Genomic DNA, 20,056 nt, shown 5'->3' with positions numbered 1-20,056 from the left:
GGGCTAATTAAGAGATAGTATTAATGAAGTAACTGTTGATATATTAGGCAACAGAAAGAAGAAAAGAAAGTGACCGTTGAGTTCTTCGTAATAATATTGCATATGTGATAATAAATAAATAAATCATTAAGTAGAGGGTAATTTGGTCATTCAAATTTTGACAAATTTTGAAGGACATTTTAGTTAAATAATTTAACCTAAAAATTTTCACACTTATAATATAATATAGTATGGTGATTATCTTTTTAGATTTAGAACGGAGAAAAAGGAAATAGTGCCAGCATATTGAGGCCATAAAGAGGTAGTATAATTTTGTATAATTCGACAATATATGCATAGTTCAAATAAAAATCAATTCATACGTAGATGTATCAATCTACATATATACATGAAATAGTAAGGGACCTTCCTAGTTTAGGGATACTAGGGACGGTTCAACTTTTCGTAAAATCTCAGTTAAAAATGAATAGCACATTTTAATGCAAACTGATGCGAAATAATCAAGTGGAGGGAGTTGGGACATTGTCCTTCACATAATCTTTGGACAACAACAAAAATAACAACAAAAAACAACGCGCAGTATAATCCTACAAGTGGAATTTGAGGAGGGTAGTGTATACGCAAACCTTACCCCTACCCTGGGGCCTGGGGTAGAGAGCCTGTTTCCGATAGACCCTCGGCTCCCTCTCTCCAAGAACTCTCCACCTTGCTCTTAGGTGACTCGAACTCACAACTTTTTGGTTGGAAGTGGAGAGCTCTAACCACTAAAGCAATCACTCTTGGATAAGTCGTATATATATATATATATATACCTACAGAAATAACCAGACAACTAATGGTCAACATGTCTGTCTGGCCCAAAATTATCTTACAGCTTGCCATAGCACTTAATATCGAAGGAACACGTGTGAGTTTGCTGCAACACTAGGCTCCATTGAATTTGTAATTTACACGTCAAGCATGGTTAAAGGCTATTATGATCAATAATAATCCACATAAATTTGTCATTCCACACACTCTCTTCTGTACATATTTCTATTAGAATGATTATTATGGGAGCCCCACTTAAATAGCTACTATTAATGATTATCATCTCACATCCAACCCTCCCTCAAACGGCTATCCTAATTAAACATTACACTAACTATATAATTTTAAAGTGTGTTACACATTCTTTTCTCTTGATTTAATGTTTAGAAGCAAGTAAATACTTTTTGCCTTAACATTTTATTTTAAAAATAAGAATAAATTAAATAATTAACTATTATAACCAAGCAGAATATAAATTATTTACAAAATTTCTTTTCTTTAATAGTCTATTTTAAAAATAAGAAGAAACTGAATTATGAACTATTATAACCAAGCAGAATACAAAATTATTTATAAAATTTCTTTTACTTAATAATCTATTTTAAAAATTAGAACAAACTAAATAATTAACTATTATAACCAGGCAGAATACAATATTATTTACAAAAGGCTAATCTGTAAATATTACTATGCTATTTCAAACCAAAACCAAATAGATGAAATATTTATTATATTTTTACTCTTTTTTTTCTTTGATGTTTAATTCGAACAAATTAATTTTAAAATTAGATGACTAACTCGGAAATGCAATAATTTTTATCGAATAAAGATGCTTAAGAAGTTCTTATTTTTAAATATATTATTTAAATGAATATGAATGGTTTTACAAAACAATTGGAGTAATACAATTAAGGAAATATTTTTGTAATTACGTGTTGGGCTCATGCTCAGCATGGGCCATCCCTTGTCTAGTACATATATAGACACACACCATATGAAGCTCGATATTATCATAGGAGTAGTTTTTAAAAACGATTTGGTTTTATCAAATTCTGAATTTAATCTATTTATGGTAGTTTCCTGATGTTTATAAACGTCAGTATCAGAATAAGAAGTTATAAAGTTGTAGAAATTTACGAAAATATTTGAAATTCGACACTTCCATTATATATTAGAAAATATTCTCATGCAATTGTTCTTTTTGGTGAAAAAGATCTGTGTCTTTCTGACTTTCTATCACATGAAATTGTGTTTTGGGTGCCTCATGTTGAAATTCTTATGTCATAGTCCAGCGGCTGATTTATATTCCAATATATTAGGTGCGTGAACTCATGATCTCTCCGTTAAATTATTATATATATATATATATATATATATATATATATTTTAGAATATAAATAATATATTATCTGCTAAGAACGAGGCTATTCTAACAACGTGTTTCACATTAGGTTCGACATCTTATTTCTCTCAATCGATACGCCACGTTGATTTAAATTATGTTGTTTTTATTTTCAAAACAATACATTCTCAAGTTGATTCAAATAAAAAATATCAGGTTCTTTTGGTGAAAGAGATGTGTCTTTTCTTGCACACCCCATCGCATGAAATAGACTTTTTGGAATATGTCCATCGTACTATTCCTAGATACTCCTTGGCTTAATAACGAGGCAATTCCAATTTCCAACAATGTATTTCACATTAGGATTGAAGTTTCATATCTCTCAAACAAAACGTACGTTAATTTGAATTATCTTGCTTTCATTTTCAAGATAGCACATACTCAAGTTGATCAAATATCATGTATAGCATTTTTTCTATTTGCACAAACTTCTACAGAAAAAATGACGAGCTTAGAACCACAAGTTGGAAACACGTCACATCCAAAATATCTACAACATTTAATAGAAATTTGATTTTTCGATCAGCCAATATATTCGATGAAGAGATATTATAATCCACATATCCCTTTTTTCTTTCACGATAGTATTTTTTTTCCCTAACTAGAAATGATAGCTTCAGTATGCTACCTGGGCTGGCTATGGTCTATTTCCTCCCCTCGTTCATTTTTTTCACCCCCTCAATTCAATTCGATTTTGTATTATTCTGGCTACTTGGCCTTTCTTGAACTTAAATCAACAGGCCAAGCCCAGTAAAGAAAAATTAAAAGCCCAACAACATAAAAGGTACCCAAGCCCATAAAGAAACATATAATAGGAATCTTACAGAAATGTCTCAAATAAATCCTAAGTTATCAACATCTACCCATTAATTATATACTTATCAAAACTAGCAATCACATACAAAAATTGAAAACTCAAATAAATAAGGATTCTTTTTCCCCAAAAATCACACGCAAAAATCTCCTTTTATATTTTTAAGCGTGATAAGCACAATAGATGCAAGCCGAAAAGGAAATTTTATGGATGAGGTAGCAAACAAGGTGATGAAATTTAAAAAAAACATATAGACGAGTCAATATTCAAAATTTGAGGAAGGTTGGATATGATTTGGAATTATTTGCTATCAAAATTCGTAGTTAAAATCCACTTGAAAAGTTGGAGTGCACCCTTTAGCCGATTCAAGCGGAAGAAAAAAAATATTTTGAGATCGAATTTCAAATAGCATTTTTAGCTCCTAATTAAAGAATCGATGCTTTCTAATCCTCATTATAAAAAGCATCCGGTGTGACCCAAAAAGTTCATAAAAATTGCATTGGTCGGTCAAACGCAAACCTGCTCACTACAAGTTGAAGTGACTTTAGCTAATAGTCTTAACACTTATTCGCTAGGAATTTTGGCACGTTAAGTTACAGGATGCGTAAAGTTTTTCTCATAAAACAGTTGAAGACTTTGCAAATTGGAAGTCGAAAAGAAAAAGAAACATCTTTTAGCATGTGATTCTACTTTGATAGTCAACAAGCATCCGGCAATATTTTAAGTTGATTTTAAGGAATAACGTCTTTTAATTACTGTACAGTTGTTATAAACTATATTTGATATCTTTCGAGTTTATGAAATTTTCTGAAGTAGAAAAGAAAATTTACTGTTGAATTGAACCCATTGTATAGACATGAAATGCTTTCAAATTATATATATATAACAACTTGTCACATACAATGATGAAGACGTGTACCGTTTTCATGAAGATTTGCTATTCAAATGTTGAAACAGAGTGCTATATCATCTACAAAATCCAATCTCACTTAATAACATCTAATTTAACGTCAATATTTCGCTCCACTTTCTATTTTCACTGATACAATAAATAAACTCCTTTGTTCATAATGACTTTTGAACTAAATTTGTGAAAAATTACAATCTACTTGATATTTTTCTTGAGCCATAAAATAAGTGTGACGAATCACTCTCTGGTATAATGAGATGGTTGAAATTTTTCGTTCATTCATTAGTGATGCAAGATTTAAGCTTTTGTGAACGAAGAATTTTTCGAAGATCATGTTCTGAATATGAACTTATATAAACCGAGAGTCTAAAAAAATGTAACAATATATTTTGATCAACTTTATCAAATAACTTGCCTTACTTTACACATTACTTATCTCTCTCCTTTTTTTTGTATGTGTGGAATGTTACTTGTTATAGTCTTTTACACTACAATGTGTCAAAACTCAAAAAGTAAATTGTATCCCATTAATAGAAGAGAAATCAAGGTTAGCTAAACAGATGAGTTCTTTAATTTCTTATAGTGGAGAACATCCCGAATTTATATGCTTTTTTATTCGTCCTAATATTCATTTTATTCTTCTCTTTGATTCTTCCGCGAACAACTGTGATTTTGTTGTAGTAAACTGTTAAATGAATGAAAATGTGTTTTTTTTAACTGTAGATGAAAAGAGAAGATTCTAATATATGTAAGAATATGGAATTTCACCTTTTTCTTTTCGAAGGTACGTGAATATTGTTGTAGCTGGGATTTGAACTTAGCTATCCCTTTTGGGGACCAGACAAAGAGAAAATCTTATATAAAATAAATAAGAGACTGGAAATGTAAAATTTGCCTTGCTCGGACTTAAACAAGTTAATGGTGTAGTGTCAAATAAGAGTAGTAGATTATATACTCTTATTTCTGAACAAAGAGATAGTGAAAGGTTATTTACAGAAATAGGATATTTGGGTGCCGCTATTTAAAGTTTGACCCCGGTAAGAAAAGTCTTGGATAAAGACCTCGCGTCAGATTTTGAAAGTATGCTCATGTCAATTGCCAGCTTCTTAAGGTGATCAAAATCCTGGCTATCGCCATAAATATGCTTATGGTGATTGCAAGGATTTCTGGCCAAAATTCTAGTAATTATCAACATTTGCCACAAATTCTAGTAATCATCAGAATTCCTGGTGTTCCAAAATTTCGATGAACGTGCTTTAAATTCTGGCATGAGGCTATATTCCCTTTAACTTTTTTTAACATGGTCAAAATATAAATAGTAATTTTAAAATGGTCCATCCAGTGTAATTTGCACCACCGAAAGTAAAGGAACTAAAAATTATTCATATGGGCCTCAAAATCAATCCATCTAGCACCTTTCATTTTTGGGCCTCCAATTTCACTACACACGGCCCAAGAGTTTTCTAGACATCTTCGAATTTCTTCCACGAATGTCTTACAGTTTTCTTGCCCGCCAAGACATAATCCTATGTAAAACACTTTAACTCCACCCCCTCCCCAAACTCCCGCAGTTTTCCAACATCAGCAGAAGATCTTAGCAGAAAACAAAGTTAAAACAAATATGGAGTTGTTCGAATCCATGCCATCTTCTAAAGCAATTTTGACGGCGGCAACTTCTCTTACAGCTTCTGTAATTCTCTTCAGATCAATAGCTAGCGATCTTGTACCTGAAACACTTCAGCACTTCTTCTCTTCACGCTTTCAAAAAATATCAAACCGCCTTTCCTCACAGCTGATAGTTGTCATAGAAGAATCTGAAGGTCTCACTTCGAACCAGATGTTCGACGCCGCCAACGTTTATTTGGGTACAAAGGTTTCTCCTTGGACACAGAGGATCAAAGTCAATAAGCCCGACAAAGATGAAGAGCTCGCCGTCACTGTCGACAGGTTAACCTCGACTTGAACTATATGTAGTTTAACAAATAACAATTGAACAAGCATTATAGATTTGTGCTAAGTTCGTACAACTGAAAAAAGATGATAGTGAGTGCAGTAAATTTTAAAATTTAACTTATATACACCAATGATATAATCGTGCTTACATATATGCTTTAATTATTCTTAGTTGGTGGGATAAGAGGATTAGCTTAATTACACTCTTTTTTGATTGATGAGCAATTGATGAAATACTAGCACAGTTATCTGTATCTTTTAATCTCTTACAATAGATTATTTCATGTTATCATGTTAAATTTGCTAAGAATCGGTGGAGGAGCTGAGCGGAGGAAATCATTGAAAAATTATACAGTGAAAATATGCAAGTTACAATATTTTTTTTTGATTATGTATAAACAGCTGAATCCCTTATATAAGGAAAAAGTCTTGTGAAGCGGCAAAAGGGGATAAAAAATGCCTTAGCTCACTGGTTTAAATCCCTGATGTGACATTCTGTATGTTTCTGAATCTCTTTTTGTATAAATTCTTGGCACCACAAATACTAAGAAAGGTTACTCTTTATTGTAGGTAACTTAACCTGACAAAGGTACTTAAATTTTAAACGTACTGATTTAAAATCTTGGATCCGCAGGTACCAAGAAGTAACAGATTGTTATGAAAATGTGAATTTCACCTGGATTTTGAAGTCCAGGGGAATTAAACAGAGTGACAAGAGCTCCAATCCCAAGACAGAGCTTCGATATTTTGAGTTGAGTTTTCACAAGAAGAAAAAAGAGATGGTTTTAAAATCTTATTTACCATATATATTATTAAGTAGGGCCAAAGAGATTAAGGAAGAGAAAAAAGCAGTGCGGTTACATACGGTGGATTATAATGGGACTGATTATTGGAGTTCCGTGGTATTAAATCATCCTGCGACTTTTGATACAATGGCAATGGAACCAGAAATGAAGAAGGAGCTGATTGAGGATCTTGACATGTTTGTGAGTAGAAAAGATTACTATAGGAGAGTTGGCAAAGCTTGGAAACGCGGCTACTTGCTATATGGACCACCTGGTACAGGGAAATCGAGCTTAGTTGCAGCGATGGCTAATTACCTTAAGTTTGACGTTTATGACTTGGACTTGAGAGAGGTGCAGTGCAATTCGGATTTGAGAAGGTTGTTGATTGGTTCAGCAAATCGATCCATACTTGTGATAGAAGACATTGATTGCAATGTGGGGTTGCAGAATAGAGAAAATGAGAATGACACAAGTGAAGATGACAAGGTATTGTAATGCATTTATTTGACACAGTTTCAGTTTACAATGAACTATTCAATTCCTCTTAACCACACTGCATATAACTATAAGAATAGAGAAAATGGTCGGAGCACTCCTCCACGGCTATGTTGCTCGGACTCTTCAAAATTTCTCCAGATGTGTATCGGATCCTCCAAAAGTAGTGCATTTTTGGAGGATCCGACACGAATTTTAGAGAGTCCGCGCAACGTAGCTCCACGGTACGAGGTATCTTAAGTCTTCCATCTGTTATACTATGGGGCCATTCATTACTTGATGTTAGCAAATCGTCTAGTAATTTCTCTTGACTCTGATAAAACTCGATTCTGGACCCTAACTGAAGTTTGACGGAGGATAATTCTAAACCGTAATCAGAAGTAGAGGGGGTATATTTAGACCTTTTTTATGATGTATTTTGACACGAGAAATCCACTCATTTCATGCTATAACTCTGTTAAAGTTAAGGACAAATACGAGATGATTTGCTAACGATAAGGGTGTGAATGACCCCAAAGTATAATATAGGGTAAAATTAAAATATTGCATATAGTAAAGGAGTAAGCTTGATCCTTTTCCTTAAGAAATATCATTTGGTATCACTAGATATTGTGATAGTGTTATACTTTGACCATTGTTTTGCTAAAATTTCTACGAATGCAGATCACATTGTCTGGGCTGCTGAACTTTATTGATGGGTTGTGGTCGAGTTGTGGGGATGAGCGAATCATAGTGTTCACGACAAATCACAAGGACCGACTTGATCCAGCATTGTTGAGACCTGGCCGTATGGATGTGCACATTGAGATGTCGTATTGCACTTTCGGTGGTTTCAGGATACTAGCATCTAATTACCTAAAGATTGAGGAGCACAGCAAGTTTAGGGTAATTGAGGATCTGCTCCTGAAAGTTAAAGCAACTCCAGCTGAAGTTGCAGGAGAGCTGATGAAGAGCAACAACAGTGAAATTGCACTAGAAAACCTCATCAAATACCTTTCAAAACAAAATGCATTGCTGACTGAAACAGATGGACATTAGGGACTACGGCGGAGGACAAATAAATTCGGCATAGGGTGAGATATTCTTTGATCTTTTAAAGAGCAAGATTTTTATAGTTCATTAGCTTTTGTTAAACCTGGTAACATATTACGCTGATTCTTTGATTCTATTCATCATTGGACCTCCATCTATTTATAAGTTTGGCGTGTTGCTTTACAAAATCTACTTCAGTTAGTTGTGTCATTACATGGTTAGAAATATTTCTTTTCTGCCTTTCCTAGAATATTTTGCAGATGCAGAACTGAAGTACAGTCCATCAAATTACTTAACGCAACATACTAACAGGTATTTGCATGAATATAATTGTATTTAGTTATGTGGTGAGGTGGTTCCATTACGCCGCAAGTTCCGGTTTCTAACGTTGCAACATGACTCAGTTCTGATAATTCTATTTGGATACTTGTAAGTATATCTCTAGATCAATTCAAAATTTTGGCATATCTTAGCAAGGGATGTACTACTGAGAATGAAAAAATAACCACAACAACCACCAAAATGACAATAATTTATCAGCTTTCATTTTCTATACAAAGAGTAATATCCTTGAAGAAAAAGATATAATGAGAGACTTCATTTCCGATAATGTCATAATTTCAATAGAAATTCTAAGATGAAAGATGATTTATAGTGATTGTTACAAATGATAATGGTTAATCAGAGTCAGCTCTACCATTCCCAAATTTCATAAACTTGTGCAGTAAGTATCCTTGGACTCGTGAATTTGGGAATGCTTACTGCACAGTGAAACTGGACAGTGACATAAATATGAAGAAACATTGCTAGACGTACCTTCTTCACATTCAAATCCTGTTTCAGCAGTAAATGTCTCACAGCAACTTACCTGTCTTAGGGAACAAGCACTTGAGAAGCTAATTTTTAATAATTTAAACAAAGAAAAACATTCTACCATAGGAAAAGAAACAATCAAATGGAACATACCATCTGTGGCTGGTTTTCTCCTATTGGTCGGCGTTGCCTCTATGTTCTCTAAACACTCTGCTTCCTCTCCAAAACTCATCTTCATGTAGAAAGAATAAGTTGACATACAGTAACATAGCGATTTATGCAAAGAAAAGCTACTAATAATCCACATTCACCATTGATGTCTTGAGTCTTCTCCACGGCCCTTTATCTGACTTTAAACAACCACCATCATTCTCACACGTGCAGCTTCCACCTAGAAAATCTGGCAACTCACTGCGAATCACACAGTTTTTGACAAGATGGGTAATCGTCTAAGGAACACTATAACAGCTAGGATAGAGAAAAAAAGAATTTGAGATAATTACCATTCATCGATGATTTCGAGCAGTTTACCTTTATAATTGTTGCCAAGAACCTACAAATTTGAAAAGTTATAATTCTTGATATGTCCAATTGACTCATATATATCCCTCCATCTCAATCTAAGACCAATTCTGAAGTAGATTACAGGCATCGATAAATCTCTTTCTTCATTATAAGACTTAAAGATTCAGAAGCTTCTTAAACTAATGATTACCAACAGATGATAGAACTTAATAATATAAGCCTGGTCAAAGGGAAGAAAGCATGCCATACATGAATCTTGGAAGTGGTCTCAGGGTCAAGAAAAGGCTTGAGTATATTCCAGATAAGCCTAAATCCAGGTCCAGCATTTATGACAAACATTTCGCCAAGTGTCTGCAAAATTATTTTGTCAAGGTTAGATATTAGTTAGTAGTTTACATGACAGTAAAAGTCATTGATTGATAATGACTTAGATATTAGTTCGCGAATTACTTCAGGGTAAAAGTCATTATCAATCTTCTGCAGCTGCATAATGACTTCTCGTACAGGTTTTGAGAAATTCCTCAAACGCTACAATATAGAAAACAAATTATGAAACTGAACTATAAGAAGCACATTGTTGAAAATCCACCAGAAAAGACTAATAAATTAATGAATAGGAATATACCACTCCTTCAACATCCAAAATGGTAACACTTGTGTCTATATGTCTTTCTGCAGCTACAGTGCATGCAGGAAACCTGCAGGCAATAGACTTCTCGAACTCTTGAACATGGTATTTAACATATCGATCCAATGTAGTCACTTCCAATAGCTTTTCCACATTCATTAGCCCCAATCTTTCAATATAAACTGGTCTTCCTTCCTTATCCGTGCCATGATAACCCTGAGGGTAGTTTTGCAGGACTTCATCCCTTTCATGGAAGTCAAAATCCTGAGGAAAATATTGTATACGATCAAGCAACTAGAAATAGTGACTAGCATCGATGTTTTAGCATTAACAAGTGCAGACAGCAAGTTCAAACCATTCTAACTTCACGAATGTTGTTTCTTAGTGTTGCCAGAGCTAAAACAATAACAGATTTCTCGATAATTGTAGCTCAAGCCATGAGATTGTCTCTTTTCTTATGTCTTTTCATTAGTATTCAAGTTATTCATCCTCCTTTTTCTGTCCTGTTTAAACAATATCATTTTTTGAACATATAAAAAATATGAACTACTATGTTAATTAAAGATTTTAAACCATAATGTGGGCCGGATTATTCAGAAAAACACTTTCAAATGCATAAGAAGACTAGACATGTTGTCAACCTCGAGAAAATCCAGTATAGAACAAGCTAATAAGAAAATTCGAGAAAAAACTTATGGCATTTTAAAAGTAACATAGGCATAAAAAAGAAGGAAGTGGGAATATATAATCGATATGATTGTACTGATAAGATAAAAATATGATTGTATTGATAAAGGAAAAACATGTTTGTGCAAGGTTAAGAGAGAATTTCTGTATCTTGAAACCTCAAATTGGTGAATGACTTGTAATACCATAGTTACAACCTCAAAGAGTTGCTATCCCAAAACTCACATGACATTCTCAAGAAATATGGGCATTACGGGGGAAAAAGATAGAGCAGTAGCAGCTGAAAAAAGTATATCTACTTTGATAATAGTGTCAGTTCCAAAATCTCTCCTCCATTGAAGCATATCTGTCCACATGCGCTTAGCCTTCTCCATGTCAAACTTTCTAGCTTTTAGAAATCTGATCAAATATTGAACAGCTGAAAGTTAAGTTCATTTGTCTTCTATCTTTACATGAAATTTATGAACTCGTGCATAATACAGGTTACACTAGGTGATTTCTTCCCATCTATCCAAGCCTTGGTGGATAGAGTTACCTGTTGCTGGTGGGAGGTGTCAGGAAATAATCGAGGTGCGCGCAAGCTGACCTGGACACCACGATTATCAAAAAAAGAAATACAGGTTACAACACTTTGATCGCATGTGGTTAACAATTGGCAAGTGCACCTTAACAATTTGAGATTATCATCATGCATAGCAGGAATCAGGTTCTCCATGATCAGCACTTGTCGAAAAGCATTTACAAACTTCAACTCCTCACTGCCCAGAAATTTCTCTGTGGTAGAAGTAATTCCAATATCATTTCGTATCCTGATTATCTTCTCACGGGACAGCTTTCTCTCTTGTGTCTTAGATATACCAAGTTCATTCTTCGTTCCCTCGACGACTTCAGAATGTAATCGATCTTCACCACCTGTGCAAGTGCAAATATACAGGGTTAACCATATGAGTACTAAATCTTCAAGTAACAATGCTTCTTGATCGTATCAAAGTAAGTATAATACAGTGGAGTGAATAAAATATATAAAAGTTAAACATAACTCAATGACCAAAAAGGCAAAATCTGAGTATGATACAGGCAAAAAAACGACGAACTTACAAGCATCTTGTACACAACAAATAGCTAAAACACCAAAAGTTCAATCTTTCAATAGTCAAAGCCTGGGAGGAATTTTTCAAACGAATGCCTGATATTCTATCAAACGTCAATCAATCAACTAAGCCTCAATCCTAAATTAGTTGGTGTAGGCAATATCCATCCTACAAATCATAGTCTGACTAATTAACCTGGTATCAACCTACCAAAATCATGTTTTTCATCGGCTATATGGATCCTCCTTCCCAGTATTAGAATAGACTATATGTTTTGCAAACTCAACCAAATGACGAGCATAGAAACTTTGATCACATAAGATTGCGAATATATCGTGTTAACCAAAGAAATAAAGAGAAATTTTCAAACTCATAATAGAAAAATAAAAAAGAAAAAAAAGAGACACTTCCTACATCATTGATCAACCGCAGGTACCTGACATTTCCGAGGACTAAAAAACCTTGAAGTTAATCTAAACAGACTAAACTTATCGAAACCTTGTAAAAGTCAATCTCTTTACCCTGCAATAAAGGTTAAACATTAATTAAGCAATCGGAAATGTCGAAATGGGATTAACTAGTTTAACTTCATTCAAACTCACATGGAAACATATTTGGACTTTGGCTATGTCAAAGTCGAAGTGAAGAGAATAGGGGAGTTTCGTGAAGCAGTTAAGCGTTCCGTCTACTTTTTGATAGCGGTTGGTTTTGTGGGACCCCTACTTGCTATATGGGACCCTTTCTCTTAGTGGCGGGAATATGCCATTTATCGCTTTTGTATCTATATTTTATGCTCCGATCTTCTCCTTCATACAAAAAAAAAAAAGATAAAAATTTAACAGCAGCTTTGCTCAATAGTCTTGTTTGAGGTGGTGTAAAAAACATTTACAAAATTAATTATTAGAAGTTTTTTTGACACATAATAATCACTAATCTGATAAAGATTTAGTTTAAGAAAAGTTTTACATAAAGTTTATATAATTTAAATCCTCATTTTAATATCTTATTACCAAATTAAGTTTATAATTTAATACTAAAGTTAAGAAAACTCACATATTTCTTTTTTCCTTCTCTACTTCAAAAACAGTTCCAGTAGATAATTATATGGTGGGCATTCAAGTTCTTTTATGGTATTTCATTTTTTTCCTCAGTTCCCGATTGTGTGAATTTACAGACCAAATGAGATTAGATTACATTCGTGGAGTCTTTCCTTATTTAGATTTCGTTTTTGGATTTGTTTTGCCGTTGTCCTTAATTGGTTAATCGTTTTCAAATACAAAACTGTGTTCTGGATTGTGATTTTCTGATCAGTTACTGTCCCGCGGGACAAACTCTTTCTAGTCCTGATGAGACCGAAAACGACGCCAAGAAATTACGTATGAATAAAACTAAAGGCAAAGAACTATACTTTTCAGTAAATTTTATTACTACAATTACGTGCAAATTTTCCGATTAACTTGGTGAGAAATGCAGATACCAGTTGAAATGGGAATATACATATACCCACTAAGTGGCATCAACTGAACTTGTATTTTATTTCGTTGCTACGATTCCTGGTATATTTAGCATCTTCTCTCTTCTGTATTAGAATTTAGAAACCGTCGCTGTCAATACAACAGTGTACCTAACGTTTTTCTTTTTAATATCTCGAGCGATGTTTGATACTCGCTTTAAGTTATTTAAACTTAATAAATTCGACTAAACTCATAATTTTCTAAATATTTTTAATTTCTACACGGAGTACAGATATTGCATCTGCCTATTATACAGTACATCATATGTCGCTTTACTTGTTAAAAAGAGTACACTAAGCTGATTTCTCATAAGAGATCAATTAATTAAAACTTGATCGATTGAAGAGCTTAAATTTGAGCACCCCAGATGCCAGATGTCTACATACTTCTTCACATAGTTAAGAGCAAAATTCAACTAGACAACATTAACGGTCACATATTACAAGTTAAATTATACTAATAATATGCCTATTGAGCTGCCATTTTGTAACTACAAGGCCACACACGATGATATGCCATTTCTATAGACCTTAACAATTTGTAGGCGATGAAAGGCATGCAAGATAAACATGAAACTGAATGAAGTTCATGTCCAAGCACCAAAGTTTACCGGTCTGTTTTACATTAACATTATTACAGTCTATACAGATATTCACAAGTTTTTTTACATATTAACGGAGAGCTACAATTGATCTTTGAAGATGCTGACCACATTGGCTCTGATGAATGGCTCCTATATACACAGTAGTCCTTTGCTCAGACAACTTTAAAGCACATCTATGAAACAAACTTCTAATCAAAATCAACCGTCGTGCTCCTCCAGTTGTTTAAATTCAAATACATGTCAAAGGAAAGCAATGCAAAAAGCTTCGCAGATATTTGTAGGACTGAGGAAAATGATTGGACAATGTACCTGTTATATCCAGTTTCGCTTGGACCGCAGTTGAGTAAGCTTGTCCCTCCAGAGAGCTGTAGTTACCAATATACAAGTGAGAATAAAACATATGACCAGGGATATAAACTGGCAAAACAACAAAGAAAGGACAACACGGATTAGGAAAAAAAAAACGGAAAAAAAAGGCTAGCTAGGGAAGGGCCTGTCAGGAAAACCCAGTGTAGAAAGAAGGCTTGTCAATTCTAGCTGATAAGGTTACACTTCCAGAAAAAAAAAAAAAAAAAAAAAAAGGAACTCAAGTAAAATTAAAAGTTGATGCTTCAGCTTAGAAGAAAACGACCCTTCTTCTGCAGGTTCTCATTGATGCAATTTTCTGGACCCATATAGCAATAAATGACAGACAAAAGGATTTTCCACAGCATGGAAAGGAAGAGGTTCACAAAGCACACATAGTAGCAGAAAAACCATTCCGCGCAAAATCTGAACATGTTAACAAAGAGTACCTGCATCTCTATATCGTTCTTCAACTGCTGCAATCAGCATGTTCCGCACAAGAATAAACTCCTTTGTTTCAATGCATGGCCGGCCAGAAGGTCTGACCCACAAAACAAGTTGATTATGTATTTGATTGTTAAAACAAGTTAAGATTATATTTGTCACAACAGAATAAGTGGGTAACATGGTCAATGAGGATACATATAGCCGGCTACAACTTGTCTGGGAATGACGTTTAGTTGTTATAGAATAAGGTATTGTTAAGAATTTCAGCTAGTTTCAAATTTCGAACTACTACAATTTTCTCTCTCAAACAGGAAATAATGCTGTGTGTCATTTTTCATTAAAATATATACCATGTAAGAAAATTGGGCAATTTATTGAACTGCTTTTTCTGACAAAAACAAGATGTGGACAAAGTTTCACAAGGATTTTCTAAAAGAGCTTTACCTGTCAAGCTCAGTGAACAATAAACCATCCGAACCAGTAGTGTGCACTGCTGACTTCGGAGTTTCAACTATTCTCATACCATCACTGTAAGCCAAGTACTTGTTGACTTGTATTGGCACCTAGAACAATTAGAGAACAGAAGCTTTATTATGTTAGCATTCACTTGGCACAAGGGTAAGATAAAGTTGGATTACAATACCATCAGATTACAAGCGAGCAAATAGGACTATAGTGATGGGGACTAGACGAAAATGTGGATGGCCTCAGACACAGTTTCTACACTGTGCTCGATCCATTGATAGGTTTGGGATTAAATTTGGGATTGACTATAGTTGCATCCTTCAATTTGTCGTACTTGGTATGTAGGATGAAAGTGAGTGGGAATGAGTAGTGCTGGGAGGTATATGCCCAGATACGAAAAATGGTGGTTACAGTCAATTGAAAATTGGTTTATAATCCCTATAAGGGAGGAGCAATTGTAATCCTCTCTTCTCCATCATATATCGGGCACAATACAAACCCTTAGAAGTCATTTGGTTTACAGAGAGAGTATTGTGCAGTTGTAATCTCAAGATATTATAGTGACCAGATTATTAGTGGAGGGATCATGGACTAGATTGTACTTGTATCACTCGGTAGTGGGTGAATATAAGGTAAGACATATCATTGAATATGTTGGCAACAGGCTAATATTCTGAACATCATATCTAATCAGGTTATTATACAAAAGAATTCATCAATTTTTGTTTAGAAGTTAATTAAGCATTACAGAGCACTTAAAAAAAAGAAAAATAGAGAAAGGTTGCATAAACGGAAACGGAGGGTGGGAGGAAGTAATCAGCAAATTGAATCCAAGTTCAGTTGATGGATAATAATTGTATACCTTGACTACACAAAAAATGCCACTTAAAATTGAACGTTACTAATTTGAGCTTGGTTAATATGCAAAAGCTAAAGATGCGAGCAACACTGCCACCACGTTTCATGTTATAAAAAAAATGGAGCTTGTCGGAGATCAAGAAACATAGAGAATAAAGTTATTCTCCCAAATTTTATTTGTAATTCTTGGATAAAATAGCAGGAATTAAAGCATCAGATTCACATTACGTTTTGCTTTTCTATCAAACACCATAATCCACACCCCAAAAGGAGGACTAATAAAGAAAGCAGAGGATAAATCTTGAAATGGATGAACTGAGAATGAGCAGAAAACACAGGAGGAAGAGGAAAACTATCTAATGATTACAAAATTCTCTCTCAAGAGATTGTTTCAACATGTGGGTAAAATTCAAAATAATAAGGTACTATCATTAGCTCATGTATAAAACAGAAGTTGGAGACTAGTTATTCACCTTGCTTCTCACAGCAATGTTGATTGCATCAGAAGGACGAAGATCAAAGCTAATACACTCAGCATCATTATCTGACTGTAATGACAACCACACCAAAGGTGGTTAAGTTGTATCACCACATAAAGTGTACTGAAACTTGCGAATGTGATCAGTCAGAGCATAGTAACAGCATTTTACACACCTTTGTCAGGTATAACTGAGCATAATATGCCTCATGCACTCTCTTGGTAACTCGAACAAGTTTAACCTTCCAACAGGAAAACTGTCAGATTAAGCCTAAAAGCTAACGCAATTACTGGTAAAGCACAAATAACAAGCTTACTATGTAACCCATCTTCTCAACCATTTCCTTCACAACTTGATACATTGTTGGTCTGGCCTGAAACAGAGGCAATGTTTTTCTTCTTCAGTAACGGGAATAGAACAATGCTGCTAATTTTGGCAGGATGGATTTACCAGAACCTATATAAGGAAACTTACAATTTGGACATTGCGCACAGCTGCCATGAGCAGCGCACTTGGCATCTCCACTGTCATATAAACAGACACAGAAAAGATACAGCCTTATATTTTAATTATGCGTCTAAGAAACAATCTAGTCATTTAAACAAATGAACGAAATATCTACGTACAAACAATAATAGGGAGAAGAAGTCCTGTCCCATCTTCCATTCTTAAAACAATCGCTGGATGTGGAGCATAATCAGGTAGATGACCTCCTTGTGGATTATTATGGACACATTTCAAATGCCTGCCATCTCTCATCTTGATCATGAAACCATCCGGTCCACTTCGCACTTCAACTACACAGAAGAATAGGAAAGTTACATCACCCAAACAAAGGTTGCTACACTTTTATTTCTTTTTGTTTGGGCAAGTAGCATATCCACTTATTTTTTTTATTTTTTTTTTGACATATGAACTTAAAGAGGTTCTCATCCCTCAGTTTTTGAGGGATAAGATTGCCTTCAACTAAGGCGAAACAACAGATACCAAGGAGTAAGGTCTGCAACCAGACTCCAAAATTTGACACGTGAAGAGATGCAGAAAAAAAGATAGGAAAAATAATGGGAACATCATCACACTGTTTGGCAGAATCATCTCAATACTAAATTAGAAGGTTACACTTTATATGTAGTATCATTATTATTTGGTACAATGAATCCCAGCATGATCATAAGTGTATTTATTATTTGGTACAATGACTCCCAGCATGATCAATTGTTTTTTCTAATAAAGAACAAAGTATGACAATAAAGAATATAGCAGTTGAGAACAAAGATATCGTACCAGCTTCTACCACGCTAGAGTTCACATAATCTGCATCGTTTTCATTGGAATTTTCTGCCGTGCTACCATTTCCATTTGATGATGAACTAAAACTGCATCCAATCACCTTGCTTACTCGTGATCGTGGTTGACGAGCCACATTAACCCGGAAGCTAGAGATCCCATTGAGCCCCCAGAACCCACTCTTCAAAATTTTAGTCCTCACTACAGAAGATTTGACAGGAACAGCAAACTGACTTGTTTGCTTTCCACGAACCACAGGACAAATAACAGGCCCTTGTAGAGAGCTCATTCTGCCTACTCCGCAATCTACTTAGACAACAATAGATTAAAACCAAGGACATCATTTTTCCAACAAGATAACAATAGATTACAACTAGGGCTCAATCTCAAACTAGTACGGGTCACTTGTATGAATTCTCTATATCGATTCTATTCTATTTGGTCCTATTTCATTCCAATACCCAAAAATTTGTCGTCTAAAACAATGTTCTTTTTCTTTTTTATTTATTAAAAAGATTATGGTAAGTAATCTTTTAAGAGAAGTGCAGATCTCTATTTAGTTAAAGATGACAAATTAAATAGTTTGACAAACTACAAGTGAATCCTAATGTTCCTAAGAAACAGAGGATTACAAAGTATTTGACCAAATCAGTTCTCCAATTGAATTCAAAACTCAGTTTGGGAATAACATCAAAGTCAACCATTTGTCTGTGATCACTACTTCACAGTCTTTATTTTACTGTGTATCAAAACACAGTTAAGCTCCCATACACAGAAAAAAGATTAAATCTTTAAACTTGATTCTGCTTTTCCAAAATCATCAACAACAAGAAAAGATAAAAAAAAAATCAACTTTTCTTCACTTATTAAGTAGTATAATCCTTTGATCGATCCAAAAGAAAAAGAATAATTGCGTTAGGTGAGTATTTAACATCAGTACATCACACCTGGATTACAACCAACAGCTTCCGATCACCGATCGTAGCTTCAACAACAATAAAGTCTTCAACTTTCCTGTTAATTATCTCAATAAATCACAATATTCTATCAAGATTAAGGAAACCAAAGTAGTTTCACAAAATCAGATAAAATAAAGGATCAAACAAACAAGAAAAAAAGGAAGTAAGATATTTGTTGGAAGAAACAGAAATGGATAATTTAAGGCCGACAAAGAGGAATGGATAAAGGAGAAGAGAATTGGTGTGAGTGAGAGAAGATAAGAGAGACTTTTTCTGTGTGTAATTGAATTTTTCGAAGAAAGAGAAATAGAGAAGATTAGTAAAGTCAGTACTCAGTAGTAGATATTTTAATCCCATTGGGGACACACTGTGACAAGGAAACTACTTTGTCATTATGCTTTAAGATTTATTCGGAATGACATTTATGCCCTCTTACCTAATGCCCGAGGAAAAGAGTCTTGAAATCAAAATGTGATTCTTTTGGACTCAAATAACCAAAATGTGTGAAAAAAATTAGCAGTGACCATAATATATATAATGTCCTTTTAAAGAGCGTTATACCTTAATGGCCGTTTGCTCTCTCTCTATATATATATATATATATATATATATATATATATATATATATATATATATATATATATATATATATATATATATATATATATATATATATATATATATATATATATATATATATATATATATATATATATGTGTGTGTGTGTGTGTGTGTGTGTGTGTGTGTGTGTGTGTGTGTGTGTGTGTGTGTGTGTGTGTGTGTGTGTGTGTGTGTGTGTGTGTGTGTGTGTGTGAGATCCTATATAGTTATGAAAATTAATTATTTAATTTTATTATAATCAAAAATAAGTGAGTAACAAACAAACATATAAAATAATAAAACTAACATATTAAAGTAACATATAAAATATAAAATTATAATACTGAAAATGTATCAACCTAATTAACAAATTAATTATAATATCAAATATAATTAATATTGTTCAATTTACAGTAGTCGTCGTGGAGGTTTCGCCTTTGCATCCCGGACCTGCCTCGCTAGAGCTACTGTTGCTACAAGCCGAGCATAGGTCTTCCTACATATGGGAGGGACAGTTATTGGCCCACACGTTCTGCGCCAGAAGAGTAGACG

General features: G+C 34.0%; 3 protein-coding genes across 8 annotated transcripts; 1 reads left to right on the top strand and 2 right to left on the bottom strand.

The window, feature by feature from the left end:
• The first annotated feature begins 5,330 nt into the window (after positions 1–5,330).
• LOC107783559 (AAA-ATPase At3g50940-like) lies at positions 5,331–8,583 on the top strand. The gene is made up of 3 exons (XM_016604541.2): positions 5,331–5,883; positions 6,524–7,160; positions 7,833–8,583. Exons 1-3 carry the CDS (start codon positions 5,558–5,560, stop codon positions 8,205–8,207), a joined length of 1,338 nt encoding a protein of 445 aa, XP_016460027.2. The 5' UTR covers positions 5,331–5,557; the 3' UTR covers positions 8,208–8,583.
• Positions 8,584–8,801: 218 nt separating this feature from the next.
• LOC107783560 (phosphatidylinositol/phosphatidylcholine transfer protein SFH1-like) lies at positions 8,802–12,725 on the bottom strand. Of its 3 annotated transcripts, none has more exons than XM_016604544.2 (12): positions 12,548–12,725; positions 12,382–12,467; positions 11,520–11,766; positions 11,390–11,440; positions 11,154–11,253; positions 10,165–10,431; positions 9,990–10,067; positions 9,789–9,890; positions 9,518–9,567; positions 9,326–9,425; positions 9,168–9,246; positions 8,802–9,073 (listed from the first exon to the last, which is right to left on the bottom strand). In XM_016604544.2, the coding sequence occupies exons 2-12, from the start codon at positions 12,386–12,388 to the stop codon at positions 9,066–9,068; spliced, it is 1,089 nt and encodes a 362-aa protein (XP_016460030.1). In that variant the 5' UTR covers positions 12,389–12,467; positions 12,548–12,725; the 3' UTR covers positions 8,802–9,065. The 3 variants fall into 3 exon arrangements, with proteins under 3 accessions (XP_016460030.1, XP_016460029.1, XP_016460031.1); XM_016604543.2 differs by having other exon boundaries at positions 8,802–9,069; positions 12,548–12,724; XM_016604545.2 differs by lacking the exon at positions 11,390–11,440 and having other exon boundaries at positions 8,802–9,069; positions 12,548–12,721.
• A 1,304-nt stretch (positions 12,726–14,029) lies between these two features.
• LOC107783561 (bifunctional nuclease 2) lies at positions 14,030–19,220 on the bottom strand. Of its 4 annotated transcripts, none has more exons than XM_016604547.2 (11): positions 18,892–19,220; positions 17,942–18,250; positions 17,284–17,454; positions 17,132–17,181; positions 16,974–17,030; positions 16,833–16,898; positions 16,652–16,726; positions 15,300–15,418; positions 14,858–14,949; positions 14,373–14,428; positions 14,030–14,236 (listed from the first exon to the last, which is right to left on the bottom strand). In XM_016604547.2, exons 2-10 carry the CDS (start codon positions 18,231–18,233, stop codon positions 14,376–14,378), a joined length of 975 nt encoding a protein of 324 aa, XP_016460033.1. In that variant the 5' UTR covers positions 18,234–18,250; positions 18,892–19,220; the 3' UTR covers positions 14,030–14,236; positions 14,373–14,375. The 4 variants fall into 4 exon arrangements, with proteins under 4 accessions (XP_016460033.1, XP_016460034.1, XP_016460035.1 ...); XM_016604548.2 differs by having other exon boundaries at positions 14,030–14,276; positions 18,892–19,219; XM_016604549.2 differs by having other exon boundaries at positions 14,030–14,192; positions 18,892–19,219.
• Between the last annotated feature and the right edge of the window lie 836 nt (positions 19,221–20,056).

The sequence above is a fragment of the Nicotiana tabacum genome, chromosome 12 (genome assembly GCF_000715075.1).
Source record: "Nicotiana tabacum cultivar K326 chromosome 12, ASM71507v2, whole genome shotgun sequence".
Taxonomy (NCBI): Eukaryota; Viridiplantae; Streptophyta; class Magnoliopsida; order Solanales; family Solanaceae; genus Nicotiana; species Nicotiana tabacum.
Note: the sequence above shows the minus strand (reverse complement) of the source record. Positions and strands in the feature narration are given on the sequence as shown.

Excerpts from the sequence above, each read along its gene's own strand:
- LOC107783559 (XM_016604541.2), top strand. The coding sequence starts at position 5,558 with ATGGAGTTGTTCGAATCCATGCCATCTTCTAAAGCAATTTTGACGGCG. Across the intron at positions 5,884-6,523 it reads CTCGCCGTCACTGTCGACAG|GTACCAAGAAGTAACAGATT; the intron begins GTTAACCTCGAC and ends TTGGATCCGCAG. Across the intron at positions 7,161-7,832 it reads ACACAAGTGAAGATGACAAG|ATCACATTGTCTGGGCTGCT; the intron begins GTATTGTAATGC and ends CTACGAATGCAG.
- LOC107783561 (XM_016604547.2), bottom strand. The coding sequence starts at position 18,233 with ATGAGCTCTCTACAAGGGCCTGTTATTTGTCCTGTGGTTCGTGGAAAG. Across the intron at positions 16,899-16,973 it reads TTGAGAAGATGGGTTACATA|GTTAAACTTGTTCGAGTTAC; the intron begins GTAAGCTTGTTA and ends TCCTGTTGGAAG. Across the intron at positions 14,429-14,857 it reads AGAACGATATAGAGATGCAG|CTCTCTGGAGGGACAAGCTT; the intron begins GTACTCTTTGTT and ends TGGTAACTACAG.
- LOC107783560 (XM_016604543.2), bottom strand. Across the intron at positions 10,068-10,164 it reads TTTTGGATGTTGAAGGAGTG|CGTTTGAGGAATTTCTCAAA; the intron begins GTATATTCCTAT and ends TCTATATTGTAG. Across the intron at positions 9,568-9,788 it reads AGACCACTTCCAAGATTCAT|GTTCTTGGCAACAATTATAA; the intron begins GTATGGCATGCT and ends TCAAATTTGTAG.